This window comes from Heteronotia binoei, chromosome 11 (genome assembly GCF_032191835.1).
Source record: "Heteronotia binoei isolate CCM8104 ecotype False Entrance Well chromosome 11, APGP_CSIRO_Hbin_v1, whole genome shotgun sequence".
Classification (NCBI taxonomy): Eukaryota; Metazoa; Chordata; class Lepidosauria; order Squamata; family Gekkonidae; genus Heteronotia; species Heteronotia binoei.
Genome location: NC_083233.1, coordinates 84,573,773 through 84,599,197, shown reverse-complemented (window position 1 = coordinate 84,599,197; position 25,425 = coordinate 84,573,773). Strand labels below are relative to the sequence as shown.

Here is a 25,425-nt window from a genome sequence, read left to right as displayed (position 1 = left end):
GAAAAGTACTTATTTCTCTACTTTCTCCATCCAATGCATTATCTTGTAAACCTCTATCATGTCACCCTGCAGGCGAAGTTTCCCCAACCTAAAGAGCCCCAAGCGTTTCAACCTTTCTTCATAGGGAAAGTATTCCAACCCTTTAATCATTCTAGTTGCACTTCTCTGGACTTTTTCCAATGCTATAATATCCTTTTTGCGGTGCGGCGACCAGAACTGCACACAGTACTCCAAATGAGACCGCACCATCGATTTATACAGGGGCATTATGATACTGGCTGATTTGTTATCAATTCCCTTCCTAATAAATCCCAGCATGGCATTGGCCTTCTTTATTGCAAACGCACACTGTCTTGACATTTTCAGTGAATTATCTACCACGACCCCAAGATCTCTCTCTTGGTCAGTCTCTGCCAGTTCACACCCCATCAACTTGTATTTGTAGCTGGGATTCTTGGCCCCAATGTGCATTACTTTGCACTTGGCCACATTGAACCGCATCTGCCACGTTGACGCCCACTCACCCAGCCTCAACAGATCCCTTTGGAGTTCCTCACAATCCTCTCTGGTTCTCACCACCCTGAACAATTTAGTGTCATCCGCAAACTTGGCCACTTCACTGCTCACTCCCAACTTTAAATCATTTATGAACAAGTTAAAGGGCATGGGACCCAGTACTGAGCCCTGCGGCACCCCACTGCTTTCCGTCCTCCACTGCGAAGACTGCCCATTTATACTCACTCTCTGCTTCCTATTAATCAGCCAGTTTTTGATCCACAGTTAAATAATGCATACTTTATGCTGTTCATTCAGTAAAAGAATCAGAATCACAGAGTTGGAAGGGATCTCTAAGGTCATCTAGTCCAACACCCTGCACAATGCAGGAAACTCACAAACAAAAGTTTGCTAGGCAAAAGGCAGAAGTTTAGGTTTGCTGGGCAAGTCAGCAGCGCCTTTCCGCCCCCCCCCCCAAAAAAAATTCCTCGGGTCCAGCAATGGCACATCTCTAGGGCTGCGGAGAGGCCTGCGCCTGGTCCTTTGGGCTTCTGTCCGAGGGGGGGCGAGGAGGGGCCCCAGGCAGCCCTCCTCACTCAGTCGCTCGGCCTCCCAGCTTTCCCAAGCGCTCCCGGGGGCGGCTGGAGGAGCGCGCTCTTGTCTGGCGGCCGGCCGGGGCGGGGGGGGGGGGCAGAGGCGCCGGAGGAACTCGGAGCGGGCAGGGCGGGGCCCTCTGTCTCTCCCCCCCCCCCCCGCGGCGGCTCTGCTGAGCAGCTCCGCTCGGACCTTTGCAAATCGCCCGTCATGGAATGCGGTCAGCAGGCGGCGGCGGCGGCGGGGCACAGGGTAAGGGGCTCTAGGCTCGTCGGCTCCAGTTCGCGCCGGCTGCAGGAGGGGCAGGAAGGCATCGCCGCGCAAGAGCTGCTTCTCTGGGCGGGCGCGCCCCGCTCCATTCGTTCCAGCGGCTGCTGCTGGGGCAGGCGCGCCCTTGCCGCGCTCCTCCCGCTCTCCAGGCGGAGCAAGGCAGCCCAGCAGCCGGAGGAGAAGCAGCCGCGGGGCCTCTCTCGCTGGGGGGCGCCCTGGGCCCGGCCTGGCGCTGAGCATGGAGGCCCAACCGCTCCTGCCGCCGCCCAAAGGCGCCGCCCCGCCCGGCAAGGTAAGCGAAGCGCACCGGCGGCAGAGCGGGGAGCCCACGCAGAGCAGGCTCCGCGGCACAGCCCTGCCCTCGGCGGCGCCAGGCAGCAGGAAGGGGCTCCTCGGTCCCCCCACCCGCTGTCCTTTAAAGAAAGAAGACATCCCCGACGCCGTTCCCCCCTCCCCTCCCAGACGTGCAGCGGGAGGCTTCTTTTGTGCCTGGCCAGACTGAGCAAGGAGGCAGCACCGCCTTCCCCGAAACTGGAGCCTCCTTGGACCTCCAGGGCGACCAGGACTCCTCCTGCCGCTGCTGCCGCTGCTCTTGAACCAGCTGCTATCCCAGGAGTTGCCTGCTGTGAGCTGGGGGGGGGGGGCGGTGCCGAGAGGGGCAACAGAACCGGAGGTGGGGAGTGCAGCACTGCTTCCAAGGGGGATTTCTCCTCCGGGTTTAAAAGCAGCTTCCAGCGACCAGGTTGTCAGCATCCCGGCAAGTGTTCTCATTTGGGATGCAGAAGATGCCTGCGCGCAAGGGAACCCGTGTGCCAGCTGGACTTTGAACACCACACTTTAGCTTTCCTGCCCATTATGGAAGCGGGTGATTTTTTACTCTCCAGGCACTGAAATGCAGGGCCATAGCAGCAGGGTCCAAAGGCTGCTTCGAGGGTCATCTGGTCGCCCCCTTTTCCGGTGCTTCCCTTGTTAAATCCATAACTGGCCACCTGGGAATGGCTTGTGGCCTGAGAAGCAAGTGCCCCCCTCCAGGAACGCCTGCTTCTAGTCCTGCCTGCTGCCATTTCAGGGTGGAGAGGTGGTCAGCAGGCAGCTGGATCACCCGCAGGGCAGGAAGGCAGAGTCCCTGGGAGCTCATCCGCCCCCCCCCCCCATCACAAGGCAGAGAGTCATGCGGGCAGAGCCTGGGCTTAGGCATCTGAGAGGCATACCAGCCCTGCTAGATTGGAGAGGGGCCAAGGTCTTCGGCCTCTGCTCAGAGCACAGGTTTGTCTGCCAGAGGGTGGAGGGATGAAGTGGGGTTCAGGCGCTCCACGGGACGCCCCTCATGTGAAGACCCTTCTGTGCCCACAGGCTGCCCAGTCACATGCAGAGGGGTTATTCCTCAGGCAAAGAGGCCCAGCCGCCTTCCCCACCAAGAATGCTGCAAGGCTGGGATATGGAGGCGGGCATCGTCGTGGCACTGCCTTCCTCGGGACTCATGAGCTCCTGCTGCAGGGGCCAACATGGGATCCTCCAGCCAGCCAGGCAGTGGCAATGAGGGGGGAGGTTTCAGGGGAACTGCAGCCCTTCCCTTCTCCCCTGCTGAGGCTGTCTTTTAACCCCCCCCCCCCCCGAGGGGAATGGGATGGCCACCCTTCCAGGGCCTGGCTGCCACTCTGCGGTTCTGATCTCCACTCGGGCCAGAGGGCTCAAACGGGCCTTCCTGCCCCATAGCTCAAGGGGGATCTGCCTCGCCTGTTCATGCCCCCTCAAGTCTTTCTGGGCCACTAGTGTGTGTGTGTGTGGGTGCTTTCCAGAGGTCTCTTAGCAAGACCTGACTCCTCTGGGCCAGGTGATCCTGAACCTCTGCCCCCCCCTGCCCTGGGCATGTGTAAGGGAGAGAAGGCATTGCCTGGCTGAGTCACCCCCAGATCCGTCCTGGCAGCCTTGGAGGGCAGCCCAGCTGGCTCCTCAGGAAGGTGGCTTGTGGGTGAGCTGTGCTCTGCTCTGGCGGCCATAACACCAGGCTGCAGTCCCCGGGGCCGGTTGGGGCCAGACAGTCTCTCTCCTCTCCTGTGCCTGTGGGAAGGCAGACTAGGGGGGGCAGCTCTCACATCCGCCAGGCGTACTCCGGCTGCCTTCAGAACCTGCTTTGCCAACGCCAGAGGCCTGGCCTCAAGAGCACCCGTGGGGTGGGTGGGTGTTTTGTTTTGCCTCCATGAGAGAATGACCCTGGCGGGGAGGGGGACAGACCCGGCTGTCCTGCCCACTGAGTGTTGCCTTTCTTCCTGTAGCTCCCTACTTGGACGCTCTTTCTGGCTATGTGTGCCGCTGGGATTGGAGGGACCTTCCAGTATGGGTACAATGTCTCTGTGATCAATGCCCCCACGGAGGTAAGCAAGCATCTCTGAGGCCTGCGGTGTCTCTTGGGTGCCCTCAGGGGCAGTGGGAGCAACAGGCCGTGGGGCAGTTTCGTGTTCTCCGGTGCTTTGGAGCATTCGAAATGATCTGATGCCCCTGATTTGCATGCAGCTCTTTCCCAGAAGACTTCAGGCCTTGCTTAGGAGCAGGGCTCCATGTTCTTCCCAGCTCCATTTCAGAGGGACTGGCTAGCTGGTAAAATCCAGGCCGCTTTGCTTCCCTGGTTTGTTCCGCCCACAGTGGATGGCCCAGATCTGTGCTTCATTCTTTGTCTGCCACTCGCATGGTCCAAGAACCCAGGAGTCTCTGCTTGAGCCTGGCTGCTCGGGGAGGGGGGGGGAGTGAAGCAGGCTGCCCTTCCTGCTGGCTAAGACCAAAGGGCTACCAATGCCTGAGGAAACCCAGAGGCTGCACAAAGTGCCGAGAGACGGGGAGTGGTGGCCTGGCCTCCCTGTTGTTAATGTGGGACCAGCAGCGCTATCAGCTGATGACTTTTCTGATTAAACTATGCAATGTAAGTTTACTGTAACATTTCATGCTTGTTAAGAACCAAATAACCGTGGAAAGATCAAAGCGGGTGGAAGCAGAAGCCAGGCCCATTCGGGTCATGAGGGGGAAGAGGGGCAGGCAGCCAGCCTTGTGTTCCGGCAGCTGAGGAGGGGGGGGGGGTCATGGGCCTCCTTCCTGGGACCAGCAAGCAGCTGGAGCTAACCTGAGGGCCCGCTTGGCAAGCACAGTGCCCCCAGCTGACTCCGGGCCGTGGTGCCAGGGAGGGCAAGTGGCAGGGCTGGGGTTGGGTCAGCTGGAGGTCAGTGTGGACCTGCCTGGCCAAGGGAGGGGGAGCACAGGTGTCCATTGGCTTGGAAACGTAACCCAGGGCAGCCGGGCAGGGGAATGCATGTGAAAGCCTCACCCAGGGGGCTCCTTCGGGCTCTCAGAGACTGCAGGCCTCCTCTTTGCCCTTTCAGCACATCCACAAGTTCTTGAACGAGAGCTGGCAGAGGCGCTACCAAGCAGCCCTCAGCCCTGGCCTGCTGACCCTGCTCTGGTCCACGGTGGCGTCCATCTTCTCCCTTGGGGGCCTGTTTGGGGCACACTTGGGAGGCAGCTTGGCCATGCGCCTAGGGAGGTGAGTTCGGCCCTGGAGGAGGAGGAGAATGGAGCTCAAAAAAGAGAGAGAGAGAGACTAGTTATGACAAGGGAAACATTCTGACTCTTGGGAAGAACAGGGCCCTGTTGCTTGTTTTTCAGCTGCCCTCACACACCCTCCTCCTGGGGCTTGGCAGAACAGAAACCCCCCCCTCCACGCCCACTTGCACAGCTTTGTGGGGTAGGCTCGAGTGAGCTGTGTGCCTGGCCTAAGAGCACCCGGTGATCTTCACGGCTGTGTGGGCATTTGAACCCAGGCCCCAGGTCGATACTGCTGGGAGAAATGCAGGGCTCCCTCTAGAATAACTTCCGTGGGATGGTTTAGTGGGAAGAAAAGCTCTAGAATTCTAGCCAGAAAGTTTCTCCAGCTGAAGGTTTCTCTTGCCCTGAGCACAGGCAAGCCAAAGCTGGAGAAGAAAGCCGCCCCCCCCCCTCCGCCACTGCTGAGGTCGAGAAGGAATTTCTCTTCTGGCCAGAAGGGTTGCCTTCCTCTGGGCAGAGCAGGGGTCACTGGGGGAGGGGGAGTGTGCGGGGGGGGGGACTAGATGATCCTTGGGGTCCATTCCAGCTGTGGGTTATTATATTTCTAAAAGCAACTAATGGGTATCGACCGTGCCATGCCACACCAGCATTTCCCTGCTGGCTCTAACAAAAGGGATTCTCTTGCTCTCCTCTCCTTCCAGGAAAGGTGGCCTGTGGACAAACAACTTCGTCGCTCTCCTTGCCGCTCTCCTGATGGGCCTTAGCTCCCCTACGGGGCTCTTTGAATTACTCATTGTTGGGAGATTTTTGATCGGCCTGAACACGGGTGAAAGCATCTCAGAATGAATGTCAAGCAGGAGGGTTTTGTCAACGATGCTGATCAGCTGTATCATGCTGCTGTGCTTTCTCTGAGGAATTGTAGCATCTCAGGGAGCTGGAAGGGGCCATAGAGGCCATCTAATCCAACCCCCTCCCCTCCCCCCGCTCAGTGCAGGGTCAGCCTCTAGAGTGTCCCTGGCAGGCAGTGTCCCCTCTAAGCTGCAGAGTCTTGTGAGCAAAAACTCTACTTTGTGAGCCACTGGCATTAAAGTTGTGAGCTCCTGCATAAATTAGTGTGCTCTGGGGCCATTTTTACTAAGCTAAGACAAAAATGTGTGAGCTGGAGGCTAAAAATCAGCTTTGTCCAGCTGCTGCTTCAAGACTGCTGGTGTGGGGGAGGCTCCCCACGGCCCTTGGCAGCTGATTCCACTGCAGAAGAAGAAGATGATGATATTGGGTTTATATCCCGCCCTCCACTCCGAAGAGTCTCAGAGCGGCTCACAATCTCCTTTCCCTTCCTCCCCCACAACAGACACCCTGTGAGGTGGGTGGGGCTGAGAGGGCTCTTACAGCAGCTGCCCTTTCAAGGACAACCTCTGCCAGAGCTCTGGCTGACCCAAGGCCATGCTAGCAGGTGCAAGTGGAGGAGTGAGGAATCAAACCCAGTTCTCCCAGAGAAGAGAGCTATGGCTGACCCAAGGCCATTCCAGCAGCTGCAAGTGAAGGAGTGGGGAATCAAACCCGATTCTCCCAGATAAGAGTCCACACACTTAACCACTACACAAAACTGGCTCTCTTACGATCACCTTCTCTTCCTCCCCCACAACAGACACCCTGTGAGGTGGGTGGGCTTGAGAGGGCTCTTACAGCAGCTGCCCTTTCAAGGACTCTAACTGGGTCAGCCTGCTTCAGCCCAACAAAGTTTGATTCGGGCTGGGAGCTCTCGTCTGCAGGCACACTTGCTCAAGCAGAAAGGAATCAGACTTGCCTGCCTGCGTGTGTGTGTGTGTGTGTGTACACACAAGGCAGAGGTTGAACAGCAAATCAGCATGCAATCAGATAATATAATGAAATGTTTTAACAGATGCAAAACGAAATAACAAGTTAAGTTCATAAAGTCATTATAGTTGAGATTCGGTTCTGGGAGAAAACAGGCAAATCAGTGTCTCCGAGTGTTAAGAATGGCCGGGGTAATTCGTTCCGGAGAGGCCGCCCTGCCCAAGTCTGCTGCAGCACAAAGAGCAGGACTCTTCTGGCCCCACAAAGACCAAGAAGGTTTTAGGGTTGCCCTCCACTGCCACCCTCCTCACACTGCTTTTGGGAGCGGCAGCTGGAGGGGATCTCTGGTCACTGCCCACCTGCTGGGAGGGGCACTGCGCCAGGACCTAGGAAGGAGGGGCAGCAGTGCTGGGAGATTTGCCGAGGGGGGGGGGGATGCACAGGTTGGCTGAAGGGCCCGGGCATGACCTGCTTTTCCCTTCCCAGGCATCGGCCTCTGCTTGCAGCCCCTCTACATAGGAGAAGCCGCCCCCAAGCACCTCCGAGGTATGATGACCATGGGCAGCTCCATCTTCCTGACGGGGGGGATTCTGACGGGACAGGTCATTGGCTTAAGGTGAGTGCCACTCAGAGCCCCTTGGCCGCAGCTGAGGAGGCAGCTCAGATCTGTTCAGTCCTGCCAGCAGCCTCTGGGCTTCAGGTCTGCTGTGCCAGGGGCAGAGGGCACCTGAGGCCCAGAAAGGGCTGGTTCTGCTCATGGGACTGGGCTCTGAATGGGTTGGGATGGGGAGGCACAAGCAGAAGGGGAAGCCAAGCTAACCATCGGTGTTCCTGCCGTGGGAGATGGAGGTCCCAGTTGGCTAGCCTGGCTAATGGCTGCTGAGCTGAGGGCCCTTTCACCCTTTAAAGCTGTGTGGACACCACCCTATCCTGTGGCAGTGAGTTCCGTAAGCTGTAGTGTGTTTTTTCTGAGGTTGCAAACCTTCAGGTGGGAGCTGGCCTGGAACCCCACCGAAGTCTTCTGACTGAACTTCACAGCTGTGGGATAAGAGAGCTCTTGTGGATTAAGAACTGACAGGCAGCCAGGCGCAGGGATCCGTGGGCGGTGGAGGGAAGTCAGCAGTGGGGTCGCACGAGGGATCGGTGTTCGGGCTGCCCCTCTTTGGTTTGCTCATCCGTGATGTGGAACAAGGGGTGAGCAGTGCAGTGGCCAAATTTGCAGATGACACCCAGTTCTTTAGGATGGTGAAGAATTATTCTTCTGTCTGCTTCACACTTCTAGCTTTAGTAATAACTGCCTTCTCACAGGGAGTTACTTGGTGGAGAAAAGTACTGGCCTTTCCTGCTGTCAAGCTGCTGCTTCCCAGCCCTTTTCCAGCTCTTGGCCCTTCCCTGGTTTCCAGAAAGCCCCCGGTATCTCTTCATTGACAGAGGGGATGAGAGGAAAAGCATCCAAGGTAAGTCACACGTGATGCCCTGAGCGAGAGCAGGAGGAGCCCCCGGAGCCCACAACAGCCCTGGTTCTCGCCCACTTCTGAGCACCACCTGCCTGTCCCCCCTGGCGCTTGAGCCATTTCCTGCCTGTCACCCAGCAGCCTCTGGTGGCCTGTAGGAAGAGCCTTCTGCGCCAGGCAGCCGTCCGCCCTGGGCTTGGCCACCCCTGCCACAGTGTCCCACCTGCGAGAGCCAAAGCAGTCTGAACAAGAGTGGCCTCCCTGGCGACTGCGCAGGGCTCCCGGGAGGGAAAGGGTAACCCTGCCTGGGAAGCAGCGGCAGCTTTGCGTGCCCTCAGAGGGGCAAAGGGCTCTGTGCTGCCCGTGTCTCGCCTTGTCCCCACCCAGCCCTGAAGCGCTTCCATGGCCCTCTGCAATACCAGATGGAACTGGAGGACATTCGGCAAGAGCGTGTTGCCCTTGGGGGCGAGAAGCCCAAGAAACCCTGGGAACTCTTCACGGACCGCAGCCTCAGGTGGCAGCTCATCACCATCTTTCTCATGCCAATGGGCCAGCAGCTGAGTGGGATCAATGCGGTGAGAATGAGCCCCACTTTTTGCCAAGGACATTGCCGTTAGCCGCAGTGCCCAGCTTGGCACCAGCCACCTCCCATGAGAATCAGCGCCCCTCCTGACCTGAAATGTCAACCAGCTTGGAACTGACTGAGTCGTCCAAGCTCCCCCCAAATAATCTTGGGAACTTTGGCTTTAAGAAGGTGCTCAGAAAGAGAAGATCCACCCCCCCCCCCCGAACTTGGCAGAACTGAAGGATACTTTAGCAAGGATCCATGAGAATGAAACAATCCAAAACTAGTTCAGGGCAGTGTAGACAAGGCTTAAAGGGGAGCACCAAGGTGAGATGAAGGACCCGCCTCCTCTTGAATGGCAGCTCTCAAATGCTGAAAGACCACCCTGAAGGAGGTAGAGCAGCTCTTCCAGAATTGGGGCAACATCCTTGCCTCTGAAACACTGCAGAGTTTGCCCCAAACAACAACATCTCCCCGGTTCCAAAATGAGCTCCCTCCAGGAGACCAGTCGGGTTTCTCGCCACCCCTTTTCATGCCCAATCTCACCTTGTTCTTTGATCAGCAAACAGAACCAGCTACCTGGTGCTATTGTTCACCCACACCCCACCTTGGGCAGTGTTCCTTCTAAGCTGCAGAGTCCTGTGAGCAAAAATTCTGCTTTGTGAGCTGCTGCCATTAAAGTGGGGAAGCTCCTGCATCATTCAGTGTGCTCTGGAGCCATCCTTCCTGAGCGGAGACAAAAAGGTGTGAGCTGGAGGCTAAAAACCTGTGAGCTGGCTCACACTAACTCAGCTTAGAGGGGACACTGATCTTGGGGGGGGGTGTATGGGCACCCGCCAGCTCCCTCCCTGTCAGGACAGGAGGCCTGATTCTTTGTGGTTACTCCTCGTCGTGAGCAGCGATGTCTGGCAAAGCCCCATTTATGTTACGTCTTTATTGCCCAAGTACCAGCGGCTGGTTCAAGATGACCAGAGGGCCCCGGATGCTTGCTGCTGGACCACTTGCTGATTGGTTGATTGATGATTGATTGACTTTGGTCCCCCCCACAGATTTACTTCTATGCCAGTTATGTTTTCACGGAAGCCGGCATCCCCTCCGCCAAGATCCCCTATGTGACTCTGGGGACGGGGGCCTGCGAGTGCCTCACTGCCCTCACTTGTGTAAGTGACACGCCTTGAACATCTGGATTTCCCTGATTGGGGAGGAAGAGTCTTTGGTGCTGAGCACAAGGGGGGGGTGTCCTCTCTGCAGGGCCTGCTGATTGAGTCCATGGGGAGGAGGAGGCTGATCCTGGGGGGCTACTCCCTGATGACGGTTTGGTGCGTCGTGTTGACCTGCTCGCTGACCTACAAGGTAGGTGAGGAGGACTCTGGGCTGAGGAGTGCTGTGGCATCTGCCTTCCCACCCCAGCTGTGCTGTCCGGGAGGCTGTAAGAGAACCCTGGCCATCATGCTGGGAAGAGTGGGACAGTCTCCGTGTCTTGTCTGTGGTGCACAAGTGGCCAAATGCGGCTTGCCTGGGGTGGGGGGTGGGGGAAACAACACTGGACTCCTACAGACTCTTGTCCTCAGATCCTTGCTCAGTACTGGGGTGCTAAACCTCCGTGCTAAAACCCCTGCCAGAGGAGTCGAGCAGCAGCAGCTGCAAGAGTTGGCCGTGTGTTTTCCCCTCTTGCAGATGTACGCTTGGGCACCGTATCTGAGCATGGCTTCGATATTTGCTTTCATCCTAAGCTTTGGGCTCGGACCAGGTATCTCTCTTTTCTTTGGCTTTGGGTGAATGCTGCAGGCGCCTCTTCCCTGCTGCCCAGTAGGGTATCTTCAGGGCTCTGGCTTGTATTTACTTACATCTTACCCTTCTACAAAGCACTCAGCCATTTACTTTTAAAAAGCTCCTAGCAATGGACACAGCTAAGGCCTTGTGTGTGGGGGGGAAAGCACTGGCTAACAGGATGCCTGAGCATGAGCAAAGCAGTACCTTTAGGGGCAGCGTGATATGCTTGTCCAGAGGAAGCCTGCAGCAGCACGAGGTCTTTTAATCTCTTACTTATTTGTTTAAAAGATTCACGTCCCCCCTCACCTTCTTAGCCTTGAGTGGGCTACAAATACAAGATAAAGTTGCAAAGAGAGAAGAACAAGGGAACCAATCTGTTAAAGAGATAAAAGCAGGTTGAAGCTGCCCAAAGAAGAACTAGGCCTTTGCCTACTGCACGCCCTTCGTTATCACCAGCTGTCAGACCTGGCTATTGGGGGGGCGGGCAGAGCAGGTCTCAGCCGTCCTGCTGATCTAGTCCAGATGTGCATTGCTCAAGATTTACTTATTTATTTTTATTTACTTCCCATTGATATCCCGCCCATTCCAAACAGACTCAGGGCGGCTAACAATCATATAAAAACCAACATCTCTATTTCAAATATAAAACAATAAGACAGTCAATTATAATTTAAAACAATTTAAAGTACTGGTGCTATACAGAGTATACACTTTATCTGTTGGTGGTCCTTCTGGTGGAGTTGCCCAGCAGCATAAAGCGGCAGCCTTGTCCCCTAGTTGTTAGAGGCCTGTTTAAAAAGTTGTTTTACAAGCTCTGCAGAATTGGGAGAGCTCCCGCAGAGCCTCAGAGAGATCATTCCACAGCATTGGTGCTGCCACCGATAAGGCCCTGGCCCCTGTAAAGCCCAGTCTGGCCTCCCAGATGGAACTACTGTGGGGCTCTTGCATTCTTGCCCAGAATCAGAAAAGGTGATTGTTCTTCACAATCTTGCCTAGAGTCAAAACAGGCTGCAAAGACTCTTTTGTGTCTTTGAGTGGTCTGAAGCTGGTTTCCATCCTGCAGACACTGACTAGTGACTACCCTTGCAAGCTGTTCTCTTTTTGCTTCTTTATTTTTGGTATTCTGTGTGTGTGTGTGTGTGAGAGAGAGAGAGTTTGCACCTGGAAGTGATGTCGACCTCTGGTGCCCCTACTGGGGTTCTAGGGGATACCCAGGTGATGAATGTCCTCCAGATGCCAGATGCCTCCAAGCTGGTGGGACCCAGCCTCCTCACAGCAAGCTTGGGGGGGGGCATGGTGGAAGGGAAGGGAGGGGGCTGGTGGTGGCAGCAGCAGTGGCGGTGGGAAGAGGTGGCTGAGTACAGCCTGCCCCTGCTTTCCAACTGCTGGTATTCCAAGGAGTTCTCCCATCCAAGTCGTTGCCAGAGTCGGCCCTGCTGAGCTTCTGAGATCTGAGGAGACCACTGGGCTTGCGGCTGGGCTGTTTTGGCTTCTTTAAAGGGAAATCCATGTCTGCTGCTGTTGCCATAACCAGCTCTTCCTGAACTTAACCCCAGGTGGAGTGACAAACATTTTGACTGCAGAACTGTTCACTCAGTCTTCGCGCCCAGCTGCTTACATGATCGCAGGCTCTATGAGCTGGCTGAGCTTCTTCACCGTTGGAATGCTGTTCCCCTTTATAGTGGTAGGTAGACCTCAGTGCCCTCTTCTGCCAGAGAGTGGTCCCCCCCCCAGGTGGTTGGCACCACTTCTCCCAAGAGGCCCAGCAAGCAGCCCGGACCCCTTCCAAGCTGACAAGGCAGAGGGGAGCTGCCCAAACAGCCTTCAGCAGTCACCACCAGTTGCAGCAAACATCCCACCCAGATTAGGAATTCTTCGCCATTGCAGAGGGACAGCCAGGCTGGCCTGTCTTGGCAAAAGGAAACAGACATCTGGGCGGGGCTCTTGCTTGTCTTCCAGGTGCCCCTGGACTTTGGTCAGAGGCATGCAGAGCATCTGGGCGGGGATCTTCCTTTTACATATCTGAAGAACTGAGTTGGGGCTCACAGAGCAAGAAGTGTTGCTAGTCTTTCGTGGGAGGAATTTGTCACATGTCCCCTTTTCAGTGTGCCTCTGTGTGGTTGGTTGGAGGGCCTCCTCCTTCAGCCCCTGCGATCCAGACACCTCTTGCTGCTCAGAGGGGTAGGCATGCTTTGCCCATTCCTTTCTGGTCTGCTTGCTTTAGAAGCCACCCCCATTCCCCACAAAGAAATCTGACAGGTATATTCACAAGAGCAAGCCATTACTGAATCCAGAAATGCACCTGAATGCTGTTTTCTAAGCCTTTAATAACTCTCAGCATGTCACCCTCTCTCACTTACATGCACCCCTGCTGACAAGACACACAAAGAAAACTAGCTGAAGTACCTCGGAGGTCTTCAATGCTAAATGAGAAATGGTTTCCGGGTAGGAAACAGAAGGGGAGCTCATCTGAGGGGGGAGCCAGCAAGTGGGGGTTAGCAAAGAGCCAGGCTGGCCCAGAAGGTTCAGAGGAGCGACAGTCTTGCGGAGCAGCACTTGCACATTAGAGCAGCAATCAAACGACTTGTCAGCGCCGGATGTCTTCAGAGCAGCTTGTCTGAAGGGGTCCTGCCGCTAGGAAGAAGCAAGTCCCTGCACAGAGGCGAGCATCAAGGGAAGGATAACTATGGTATAGATTGGGAGGGGGGGTATATATATTTTTCTCAATACGTGTTCAGTTTTGCACTATTTCATAAAATATTCAATAAAGTTTGTTTAGATACCAACATGAATCATGTGAAATTTATTCATCTCTGTTAAATATATACTAATACATTCTGTCGCCCCCACCACGTAAGAGATCGATCCATTACGCAGTATTTATGTTAAATTCTAGTCTGCCGTATCCCACAAGGGGGCTCGGGGCAGATCACAACAAACAATAACAGTAAGCAATAAAATTAGAAGTAAAAAACCAATAGAATAGAATAATTAAAACAATAAAATTACTTCATTTCAGGTGGAAGACAACTAATCCAGCCATAGTGCAAATGCAGCTGGAACGGATGATGTTCCAGCAGGCCTGACAGATGATGGGCTGCGGCAACAGGGAGGCCAGACTCGAAGTGCTGTGGACATCAGCTGCCTCGCTCGAAGGCCTGGTGGAACAGCTCCATTTTACAGGCCCTACAAAAAGGTAGTAAATCAGGTAGGGCCCTAATCTCCAACAGAAGCATGTTCCAACAGGCCGGAGCCAAGGCAGAAAAGGCCCTGACTCCAGTGGCGGCAAGATGGGACAGCCAGCAGGTGGTGATCAGCTGAACATAAAGTCCTTCGGGGCAAATATGGGGAGAGGCAGCCCCTCAGATATGTCTGTCCCATGGTTTCTTCATCTGGAAGGTCCTTCTAGATTTCCAAAGTCGACCGTTCTATTTGGATGCATGGAGTCAAGGGGTCTGATTTTGGATGCATCTCCACAGACAGCTTCATTGTAAGTGTCTAAATGTTTGTCAAGCTGCGGCCATGTCAGCTCTTAATTAAAGTGCATCTGCATAAAAACTTATTCATGGAACCCGTAAGCCACTTATATCGCATAATCTCACCAGCAAGGGGGGAAAAACTTCTAAAACTCACACCAGGCTCTCCAGAGTTTTAGAAGTTTTTCTTTTCACTGGTAAGCTTATGCGATATAAGTGGCTTATGGGCTCCATGAATAAAGCACTTGCACGTGTATTCCCTAAGTATTGAAACATTTAGATACTTACAATGAAGCTGTCTGTGGAGATGCATCCACCAGGAAACAGCAAAATTAGACCCCTTGACTCCGTGGAACCAGACAGAACGGTTGACTTTGGAAATCTAGAAGGACCTTCTATGTGAACGGTGTTAGAAATAGCGTGGCTCTTTAAGAAACAATGTTTAAATACTGCATAATAAATTGCTCTCTTATGGGGGGGTGATAGAATTTATTAGCATATATTTAACAGACATAAATAAGTTTCACATTATTCATGTTGGTATTTAAAGAAACTTTATTGAATATTTTATAAAGATAGAGTACAAAAGATTGCAAGTATTGAGAAAAAACAAGACGAAGTCGGAGGGGGCTGCCTGGTCTGGCTCAGGTGCGAAGCCCAGAGGGCAAGAGCGAGGGGGGGGGGGGGCTCTGCCAATTTTTCTTTGCAGTTCTCTAGATTGGATCAAGAATGCTCCACCACTGGAGAACGTTAGTTGGTCTCACACCAAAAGAAAGCAAGAGGCCCATGAAAGGCTAGATATAGAGAGAGATCTTCCGTAAGAAGCTTTCCTGAGCCAGAGAGGATGTGATCGGATAGGTGTTGCCATGCTATGAGATGCCAGAGGACTCCTGCTTTATTTCACTGGAGAGTGTGTTGACCTGGCTGAGGGTGCCTATTTGAGAAACGCATGGACAGGGGCTAACTGCCAAGTCGCTTTGGACTTAGACCGCATGCATTAATGTCCTTCGAAACATCTGATTGTTAACAGCCATTCTCAGGTCTTGTAATCTGCAGACCCCGTGGCTTCCCGATAGAGTCCGTCCATCTCGTGTTGAGTCTTCCTCTTCTCCCACTGCCTTCCACTTCCCCCCATGTGACTGTCTTTTCCAGGGAGTCTTGTCTTCTCACAATGCGACCAAAGTACAATAGCCGCAGTTGAGTCCTTTTCGCTTCTAGAGAGAGGTCAGGCTTGCTTTGACCTAGAAGACCCCACTGATTGGGGGGGGAGGGGCCCATGGCGTCCCTAAATATCTCCTCCAACACCACATTTCAAAGGAAATCTACATTTGGGGAAAACGTGAGGTAAAAATAAATTGTAATGTAAAGGGTGGCACATGGCAAGACTGATGCAGCTGGCATTTCCGCATCTAGAGTATTGGGGGAGGGACGCTTTGGGGAGCAGTGCCAGAAAATGCACAATACTCAGTTGCACGTAGCTAAGATTCATTCTGAATGAATAGCCATTCTAAAAATTTCAATTTTGTTTTACAGAAAGGTCTCAAACAGTATTGCTTTCTTGTGTTTCTGGTGGAATGCAGCTTGGTTGCCATTTTCATCTTCTTTGTTATTCCCGAGACAAAAAATAAAACCTTTCTGGAAATTAAGAGAGAATTTCACAAGCTCAACTTTGGCAGAAAGATGGAAGAGCGCAAGGGAGAACTATGCGAGAGGCGGCACCTCAGCTGTGAGTTCTAGAGGGGGATGGTGGGCACAGCCCGGAAATGGAGCCCTCAGAGAGCCTGCTGCGGAGGGGGTGACGAGTCCTCCCTCATGGGGAGCTCTGGTTCTGCACGCTTGGCTTTCCTCAGCATGTTGTAGCCTGCACAAGGTCTCCGTTAAATAAAAGGACATGCAGCTCTTCTTCAGTCTGACTGCTTCCTCGCGTAAAGGAAACAGCCCTTCCAGAGCCACAGTCAAGGGGGAGGCTGCTGGGCCAGGAGGACCAAGGGCAGGTGGTTCAACTCAGCAGGTGTCACTGAGAGGTCAGGGTTTCTGGAAGGAGCCACATTCTGTGCTAAGGTTCTGAGCAACTGCATCAAGGAGATGGGGGGGGGGGTCAAGGTAGCAGTGGGCCCGGACAAGGAAAGAAAGAGCAACACGAGTATTTAGGGGATTGCGGCTGAACAGCCCTGCGACTGACATGCTCGTTGATACCCAATGTGAAGGTTTTGGTGGGTTCTTTGGTGATAAAGTCTATCTAATCTGATCCCGCTTGGACTCCACTTGAGATCTGGTGTTAAGGATCTAGGTGGGAACTTCTTGTTAAAGTCCTATTGACAACTTAATGTGGTGCTCCCTACTTGCTGTGGACAGGGGTTGCAGCTGTGAAGCCCACTCCTTCGCAGAGGGAAATTATTAATCTGTCCCTCTTACAAGGCGTGCTTCCCCCACAGCAGAATGAAACGCTGATTAGACCTCTTCCGAAGAAAGTGTCTTTGGAACAAAAGGGGTGGGGGAATATCAGCTGAACAGTGGCCCTGACCCCCCACCCTTCCTGCCGAGCCTCAGACTGCCCCTCTGCACTGAAGCAACGTGACCCATATAGATATATATAATTTTTTTTTGGGCCACTGTGTGACACAGAGTGTTGGACTGGAGTGGCCATTGGCCTGATCCAACATGGCTTCTCTTATGTTCTTATGTGACACAGAGTGTTGGACTAGAGGGCCCACTGGCCTAATCCAACATGGCTTCTCTTGTGTCCTTATGTGACACAGAGTGTTGGACTGGATGGGCCATTGGCCTGATCCAACAGGGCTTCTCTTATGTTATTATGTTCCTTTGGATGTTTGGGAAATGAAGATATTGGATTTATATCCCGCCTTTCACTCCGAATCTCAGAGCGACTCATAATTATCTTCCTCCCCCACAACAGACACCCTCTGAGGTGGGTGGGGCTAAGAGGGCTCTCACAGCAGCTGCCCCTTCAAGGACAACCTCTGCCAGAGCTCTGGCTCAGCCAAGGCCATTCCAGCAGCTGCAAGTGGAGGAGTGGGGAATCAAACCCGGTTCGCCCAGATAAGAGAGCTCTGGCTGACCCAAGGCCATTCCAGCAGCGGTGAGTGGAGGAGAGGGGAATCAAACCCGGTCCCCCAGATAAGAGAACTCTGGCTGACCCAAGGCCATTCCAGCAGCTGCAAGTGGAGGAGTGGGGAACCAAACCCAGTTCTCCCAGATAAGAGAGCTCTGGCTGAGCCAAGGCCATTCCAGCATTTGCAAGTGGAGGAGTGGGGAATCAAACCCGGTTCTCCCAGATAAGAGTCCGCAAACTTTACCACTATGGCTGACCCAAGGCCATTCCAGCAGGTGCGAGTGGAGGAGTGGGGAATCAAACCTGGTTCTCCCAGATAAGAGAGCCATGGCTGACCCAAGGCCATGACAGCAGGTGCAAGTGGAGGAGTGGGGAATCCAACCCAGTTCTCCCAGATAAGAGCTCTGGCTGACCCAAGGCCATTCCAGCAGGTGCAAGTGGAGGAGGGGGGAATGAATTCCGGTTCTCCCAGATAAGAGTGCTATGGCTGACCCAAGGCCATTCCAGCAGCTGCAAGTGAGGGGTGGGGAATCAAACCCGGTTCTCCCTGATAAGAGAGCTCTGGCTGACCCAAGGCCATTCCAGCAGCTGCAAGTGGAGGAGTGGGGAATCCAACCCGGTTCTCCCAGATAAGAGAGCTCTGGCTGACCCAAGACCACTCCAGCAGCTGCAAGTGGGGGATCAAACCCGGTTCTCCCAGATAAGAGTCTGCACACTTAACCACTACACCAAACTGGCTCTCTAGAAGAAGAAGGAGAATTGCAGATTTATATCCCGCCCTCCACTCCGAAGAGTCTCAGAGCGGCTCACAATCTCCTTTCCCTTCTTCCCCCACAACAGACACCCTGTGAGGTGAGTGGGGCTGAGAGAGCTCTCCCAGAAGCTGCCCATTCAAGGACAACTCTGTGAGAGCTCTGGCTGACCCAAGGCCATTCCAGCAGCTGCAAGTGGAGGAGTGGGGAATCCAACCCGGTTCTCCCAGATAAGAGAGCTCTGGCTGACCCAAGGCCATTCCAGCAGGTGCAAGTGGAGGAGTGGGGAAACCAACCCGGTTCTCCCAGATAAGAGTGCTATGGCTGACCCAAGGCCATTCCAGCAGGTGCAAGTGGAGGAGTGGGGAATCCAACCCGGTTCTCCCAGATAAGAGAGCTCTGGCTGACCCAAGGCCACTCCAGCAGGTGCAAGTGGAGGAGTGGGGAATCCAACCCGGTTCTCCCAGATAAGAGTGCTATGGCTGACCCAAGGCCATTCCAGCAGGTGCAAGTGGAGGGGTGGGGAATCCAACCCGGTTCTCCCAGATAAGAGAGCTCTGGCTGACCCAAGGCCACTCCAGCAGGTGCAAGTGGAGGAGTGGGGAAACCAACCCGGTTCTCCCAGATAAGAGTGCTATGGCTGACCCAAGGCCATTCCAGCAGGTGCAAGTGGAGGAGTGGGGAATCCAACCCGGTTCTCCCAGATAAGAGAGCTCTGGCTGACCCAAGGCCACTCCAGCAGGTGCAAGTGGAGGAGTGGGGAATCCAACCCGGTTCTCCCAGATAAGAGCTCTGGCTTACCCAAGGCCACTCCAGCAGGTGCAAGTGGAGGAGTGGGGAATCCAACCCGGTTCTCCCAGATAAGAGAGCTCTGGCTGACCCAAGGCCATTCCAGCAGGTGCAAGTGGAGGAGTGGGGAATCCAACCCGGTTCTCCCAGATAAGAGAGCTCTGGCTGACCCAAGGCCATTCCAGCAGCTGCAAGTGGAGGAGTGGGGAATCCAACCCGGTTCTCCCAGATAAGAGAGCTCTGGCTGACCCAAGGCTGTTCCAGCAGGTGCAAGTGGAGGAGTGGGGGATCAAACCCAGTTCTCCCAGATAAGAGTCTGCACACTTAACCACTACACCAACCTGGCTCTCTGGAGGGGGACCCGATGGAACACTGTGCTCCCCCACCCCACAGGACAAATGCACATGACAGAGCAGCAGCTCCCAGACCCTCCTTCCAGAATTAGTCAGCCACGTGGTAATGGAGCCATCCGTCACACCCCCAGCTCACCCAGGCTGCCCCAAAGGACGGCAGGCTCGGAATGGGGGTCCAGGAGCACCACAGGGAGCCGTTCCCCATCATCTCTTGGCTGGCAAAGGCTGTCGTCACTTGGGGCAACCATGGCTATGTCCATTTCAAACAGTCCTGAATTTGGATTGAAATGGGCTACTTAATAAACGGATTGCTGTTTATACTGTCAGGTGCAACAGAAGCATTTGAGGCGCTCAATCACAATATTGGGGCTACACTGATTTAGTTAAAAGGGACAGTCCTTCATCACCCTCGTTTCTTTTTTTCTGGCAAGAAAGTGTCTCTGTAGGAGAGGCAGAGTCAGCTAGCTGGAACCCAAAGCCAGCTTGTGGGGTGCCCCAAAGGCCAATTTCAGGCCAACTGGTTTATGTTAAACTTTAGTCCACTAGTAGCCAGAAGCTGGGAGTCAGTGGTCACCTGGATGATCTCCATGGCATTCTCTTTGCCTCTGCACGTGGCTTTGAAGGGACAGGGGCAGTTTTGAGGCCAGAGCTCCAGAGAGCAAACAAAAAGAAGCTTCATCCAGATGAGGCAGAGATGCTGGCTGGGAAGGTTGATATTAATTTACCCGTCTGAGATGGGGTTAAGCTCTGGTAGGACCAACTTTGGACCTTGCTGAGTTCTCTTGGATTCTCTCCTGTTGGCAGATATACAGGCCGCTAGCCTTCTTGGTAGAACAATGGATAATTTCAGCTCCAGTGTCTCTTTCTAAAAGATATATTATGGTTTGGGAAGGCAGACAAGGAAAGATGGCGAAAAAGGGAATCTACTCCTGCACTTAATGCATGGTCTAAATTTGGGACTTATCTAGGTCCAGGAACTTGATCATAAGAGCCCTTGTTTAGAACTACAGGCCAGATTGGAACAAAGTTAGAGCCCAGTCAGGCACCTTTAAGACCAACGAGGTTTTATTCTGGGTGTGAGCTTTCCTGCGCATGTGCACTTCTCCAGACGGTATGAAAGTGTATGCGCACATTAAAGCTCACACCCGGAATAAAAGTTGCATTTGGGTTCTACCTCTGTTGTACTGCTTCAGACCAACACGGCTGGAGATACGGTTTTATTTTCTGAGTGGGAACATTATATTATACCCAGATGGAGAAGATCTGTTGGAGAATGGACTCTTTTTAACTATGGAGCAGAGGAACAGAAAACCAAATGGGTAAATTCCTACATTGTTCCAATATATGTTATGTTGGGCAAGTAGTTTTAAGAATATTGGGGTCTCTTCCCAGGAGTGACCCTAATATTCTTTAAACTGTTATTGCACCCATTGTCTAAAAGGAAGCATTCAGCCCTGAGCGATTTCCGAAAGAGAAGTGCTCTTGGCAAAAAAAGAAAACTCCTCTGGCATTAAACTCCCCTAGCCAGACACACAAATGTCAGGTCCTAGGAGAAAGAGCAGGTTTCAGTTATTTTCTCTTTTTGTGTACAGAAATAGCACATTTACCCTTTATTTAAAGCAGCACATTAAAAAAAAAACTTTCCCAGGTGGTGTCTTGCTCCAGCAAGGCAAAATAAAATCAATAATAGATTTGAATGACGGAATACTTTGCCCACTATGCAGATTTCTTTATCTCCTTTGATGTTCGTCTTAATGTTCCCCAATACTTGTTACACATTGTAACAATTATATAAGCAATTGGCCCCAGTATGGATCCTGCTCCATTCAGTCAATATTACTTTATGAGCAACAAATCTTCTGCAAGCTGCAGGCCTTGTCCGGGCAAAATATCAGTAGGGCTTTTCTGCACCTTCAGTCCAAAAAGGATTTAATAAGGTCATGGACATCACACTGATGGATAAACGGTGAAGAAAGACTTCGTTCTGGTATAGCAGAACTCTCCTCAGTTTTCAACAAAAGTGGACTTTTGTTTTTATTACTGGAAGAGACATTTTGCTATTAGAAATGAGCAGGGTTTTTTTTTAAGGTAAACAGGTCAGTGCAGTTGCCAGGAGCCCCTTCTTTCAAGCACACCCAGTTTGCAAACTGATCCTTCATGAAGAATCTGCCAGCCTAGCTACCTTGACTTACAGCACCATATCGTCCCTAGCGTGGTTTACTGTAACCCATTCCTTACTGGGCTGCCGCCTCTAAAGACGTCCTGGAACCTTCAACAAGTAAAAACTGTAGCAGTGAGACTCCCTTTCCCAATCAGACTCTTGGAACGTGCCGTGCCAGTGCTCAGCCAGCAACTCCTACTGGTTGTTCCCTTCCAAGCCCTCAGCAGCCCCGGTGCCCCCATGCTGCTCAAGCAGCATCTCCTGGCATATGTTCCTCTGTGCTGCCGGGTGCCCAGTTCCGCCAACCTTTCCTTGTAGGCCTCCTGGCTCAGGACTGCGCTGTTCAGCCACACTCAGCTCACGGTCCATCTTTCGGGAGCGTTTACCAGAAGAGGAGTGGGGGCACGCAAGACACTTCTCTTTCAGAGAGAGGATTAAGTGTTCTTGCAGATCTGGCTGTTGGGCCTTTCTTGCATGTTTTGATCTTGCCGTTTGGTTATGCTGTATGCAGCTACAATGTTGATGCTTTGTTAAGCTTCCTTGAGTCGAAGAAGAAAAGGCATATAAATACGTTAAGTGCAATAAAAACAAATCCCTTCCCCGGTGGCCTCTTTTCTCTATCAACGTGAGTAAATTTCTGCAATGATTTATTTATTTCAATTTATATCCCGCCCTACCCCACTGAAGCGGGCTCAGGGCGGCTCACAACACAAAATTCTAACAATAAATCAATTTAAAATACATTAATAATTTATACAATAAAATAGAGTAAAAACACAATTATCAGTATGCCATGCTAAGTCTTCCTTAAAAATTCAGACATTCTGATGTTCAAATATTCTGATGTTCAGATATCAGTCAGTTGTATGCCAACCGGAAGAGGACTGTCTTACAGGCCCTGCAGAACTGCCCAAGGTTGCGCAGGGCCCTCACCTCCTCTGACAACTGGTTCCACCAGCAGGGGGCTGTGATCGAAAAGGCCCTGTCCCTAGTTGATTTCAGATGGGTCTCCTTTGGCCCAGGGATTGTAAGGAGATTCTGAGAACCCGATCTCAGCACTCTCTGGGGAACATATGGGGAGAGACAGTCCCTAAGGTAGGCAGGTCCTAGGCCATAAAGGGCTTTAAAGGTAATAACCAGCACCTTGTATCGAACTCGGTATGTTATCGGCAGCCAATGCAGTCCCCGGAGCCCCAGTTGAATGTGCTCCCGTCTAGGGAGCCCTAATAACAACCAGGCGGCAGCATTCTGCACTAGTTGCAACTTCTGGGTTCGGCACAGGGGCAGCCCCATGTAGAGGGCATTACAGTAGTCCAACCTCGAGGTGACCGTTGCATGGATCACTGCTGCCAGATCGCCGTCCTCCAGGAAAGGGGCCAACTGCTTTGCTCGCCTAAGGTGAAAGAATGCGGACTTGGCAGTGGCTGCTATTTGGGCCTCCATAGTTAAAGTAGGCTCCAATAGTACCCCCAAGCTCCTGACCCTGTGCACCACTGTCAGAGGCACACCATCAAGGGCTGGTAAGGGAATCTCCTCCCACCCCGGACCACGGCAACCTAAGCAAAGGACCTCTGTCTTCGCTGGATTTAGTTTCAATCCCCTCAGCCTGAGCCATCTAGACACGGCTTGCAATGCCAGGTCCAGATTTTCTGGGACACAGGCAGGCCGGCCGTCCATGAGTAGATAGAGCTGGGTGTCATCAGCGTACTGGTGGCAGCCTAGCCCATATCTCCGGGCAATCTGGGCAAGGGGGCGCATGTAGATGTTGAACAATATCAGGGAAAGTACTGCCCCCTGAGGCACCTTGCAATCGAGCGGGCGCCTCCGGGACAGTTCACCCCCAATCACCACCCTTTGTCCCCATCGAGGAAAGCCATTGTAAAGCCAACCCCTGAATCCCCATGTCGGCGAGACGGCAGGTCAGCAACCGATGGTCGACCGTGTCGAACGCTGCCGATAGGTCTAACAGCATCAGCACCGCCGAGCCGCCTTGATCCAGATGCCGCTGAAGATCATCCACCAGGGCAACCAGCACTGTCTCCGTCCCATGATCCGGACGAAAGCCCGACTGATGGGGATCAAGAACGGAAGCATCCTCCAGGAAACTCTGTAATTGCAACGCCACTGCCCTCTCAATAAGTTTGCCCAAAACGGGTAAATTCAAGACCGGCCACTAGTGTGCCAATTCAGCCGGATCTAACGTTGGTTTTTTCAAGAGGGGGCGGACCACTGCCTCTTTAAGAGGTGCTGGAAAATGCCCTTCCATCAGGGATCTATTTATGATATCCCGTACAGGATACCTAAGCTCCCTCTGGCAGGTTTTAATAAGCCAGGAGGGGCAAGGGTCCAAATTGCAAGTTGTAGGGCATGCAGACAAGAGGATCCTGTCAACTTCCTCCAGACTGAGAGCACTGAAACCATCCAAGACACAGTCTGAAGACAGGCAAGGAGCCTCAGGTTCACATACTGTCTCCAATATGGCAGGGAAGTCGCGGCAGAGCAACACTTTATCTGCAGAAAAATTCGCAAAAACCTCACAGCCAATTTCCAATTGATTAGAATTTGGACTGCCCTGTGGCAGCGTTATAAGAGTCCGAATTGTGTTGAACAATTGTGCCAGGCGCGAAATTGCAGACGCAATCTTAGCCGCAAAGTATGTTTTCTTTGCGGCTTTGACTGCCATCTCATAGGACTTCATACATTCTCTATAAGATGTTCTAGTCACTTCGTCTCGAGTACACCGCCATTGCCTCTCTAGTCGTTTGAGTCGCTTTAATTGCCGCAACTCCTGGTTATACCAAGGTACTAGCTTTAGGCTAGGGCGCAGAGGACGTCTAGGTGCGATCTTGTCGATGGCCCTGGAGAGCCTATCATTCCAAGACTCCCCCAGGTCATCCAGGGAATCGCCTGGTGAAGACTTACTTATATCATCACGGCAAAGAAGCGCTGGGAACAGAACAGGCTGGATTCTTGGGACAATGAACTGCACATCAACCACTTGTACCTGTTCTGACCACCCTGTACGTGTCTTTGTGGACAAAGGTTACTGCACTTCAAGGTTTACTGAATTCAGAATTCACCCACTCCACCTGGTTCCCCTAAAGGGACTTTGGGCCAGTGATTAAGATGACCTGGAGCTTCGCCTTCCAAATTATCCTGAAGAAACAGCAGCAGACCTTTGAACTGGCCCTGAAAAGCCCAAACCCATTTCTGCAGGGAAGCACTGGGTGATGCAGGGAGATGGGGGGGGGGTAGGATTTCAAAAACAATATTGGAACTCTCTGTCTGGGGCAGCGATACTCTGTATTCCTGGTTCTTGGGGAGAGGGCTTCTAGTGCCCTGGCCCCACTGGTGGGCCTCCTGATGCCCCCTGGGTGTTTTGGCCACTGTGTGACACAGAGTGTTGGACTGAATGGGCCATTGGCCTGATCCAACATGGCTTCTCTTATGTTCTTATGTGACACAGAGTGTTGGACTGGAGAAGAAGATATTGGATTTATATCCCGCTCTCCACTCCGAAGAGTCTCAGAGCGGCTCACAATCTCCTTTACCTTCCTCCCCCACAACAGACACCCTGTGAGGTGGGTGGGGCTGGAGAGGGCTCTCACAGCAGCTGCCCTTTCAAGGACAACCTCTGCCAGAGCTATGGCTGACCCAAGGCCATGCTAGCAGGTGCAAGTGGAGGAGTGGGGAATCAAACCTGGTTCTCCCAGATAAGAGTCCACACTTAACCACTACACCAAACCATTGGCCTGATGCAACATGGCTTCTCTTATGTTCTTATGTGACACAGTGTTGGATTGGATGGGCCATTGGCCTGATCCAAAATGGCTTCTCTTATGTTCTTCTGTGACACAGAGTGTTGGACTGGATGGGCCATTGGCCTGATCCAACAGGGCTTCTCTTATGTTCTTATGTGACACAGAGTGTTGGACTGGATGGGCCATTGGCCTGATCCAACAAGGCTTGTCTGATGTTCTTATGTGACACAGAGTGCTGGACTGGATGGGCCACTGGCCTGATCCAACATGGCTTGTCTGATGTTCTTATGTGACACAGAGTGCTGGACTGGATGGGCCACTGGCCTGATCCAACAGGGCTTCTCTTATGTTCTTATGTGACACAGTGTTGGACTGGATGGGCCATTGGCCTGATCCAACAGGGCTTCTCTTATGTTCTTATGTGACACAGAGTGTTGGACTGGAGGGGCCACTGGCCTGATCCAACATGGCTTCTCTGATGTTCTTATGTGACACAGAGTATTGGACTGGAGGGGCCATTGGCCTGATCCAACATGGCTTCACTTATGTTCTTATGT

At 53.0% G+C, this 25,425-nt stretch overlaps 1 protein-coding gene across 1 annotated transcript; it reads left to right on the top strand.

Moving 5' to 3' along the window:
* Window positions 1–1,239: 1,239 nt before the first annotated feature.
* On the top strand, window positions 1,240–15,882 carry LOC132579176 (solute carrier family 2, facilitated glucose transporter member 11-like). Its single transcript, XM_060249400.1, has 12 exons — window positions 1,240–1,341; window positions 3,636–3,734; window positions 4,731–4,891; window positions 5,595–5,719; window positions 7,198–7,327; window positions 8,020–8,168; window positions 8,553–8,740; window positions 9,780–9,890; window positions 9,982–10,083; window positions 10,408–10,480; window positions 12,060–12,187; window positions 15,513–15,882. Exons 1-12 carry the CDS (start codon window positions 1,300–1,302, stop codon window positions 15,714–15,716), a joined length of 1,512 nt encoding a protein of 503 aa, XP_060105383.1. The 5' UTR covers window positions 1,240–1,299; the 3' UTR covers window positions 15,717–15,882.
* The last annotated feature ends 9,543 nt before the right edge of the window (window positions 15,883–25,425 follow it).

Coding starts and splice junctions, on each gene's coding strand:
- LOC132579176 (XM_060249400.1), top strand. CDS start 1,300: ATGGAATGCGGTCAGCAGGCGGCGGCGGCGGCGGGGCACAGG. Junction 3,735..4,730: donor TGATCAATGCCCCCACGGAG/GTAAGCAAGCAT, acceptor TTGCCCTTTCAG/CACATCCACAAGTTCTTGAA. Junction 4,892..5,594: donor TTGGCCATGCGCCTAGGGAG/GTGAGTTCGGCC, acceptor CTCTCCTTCCAG/GAAAGGTGGCCTGTGGACAA.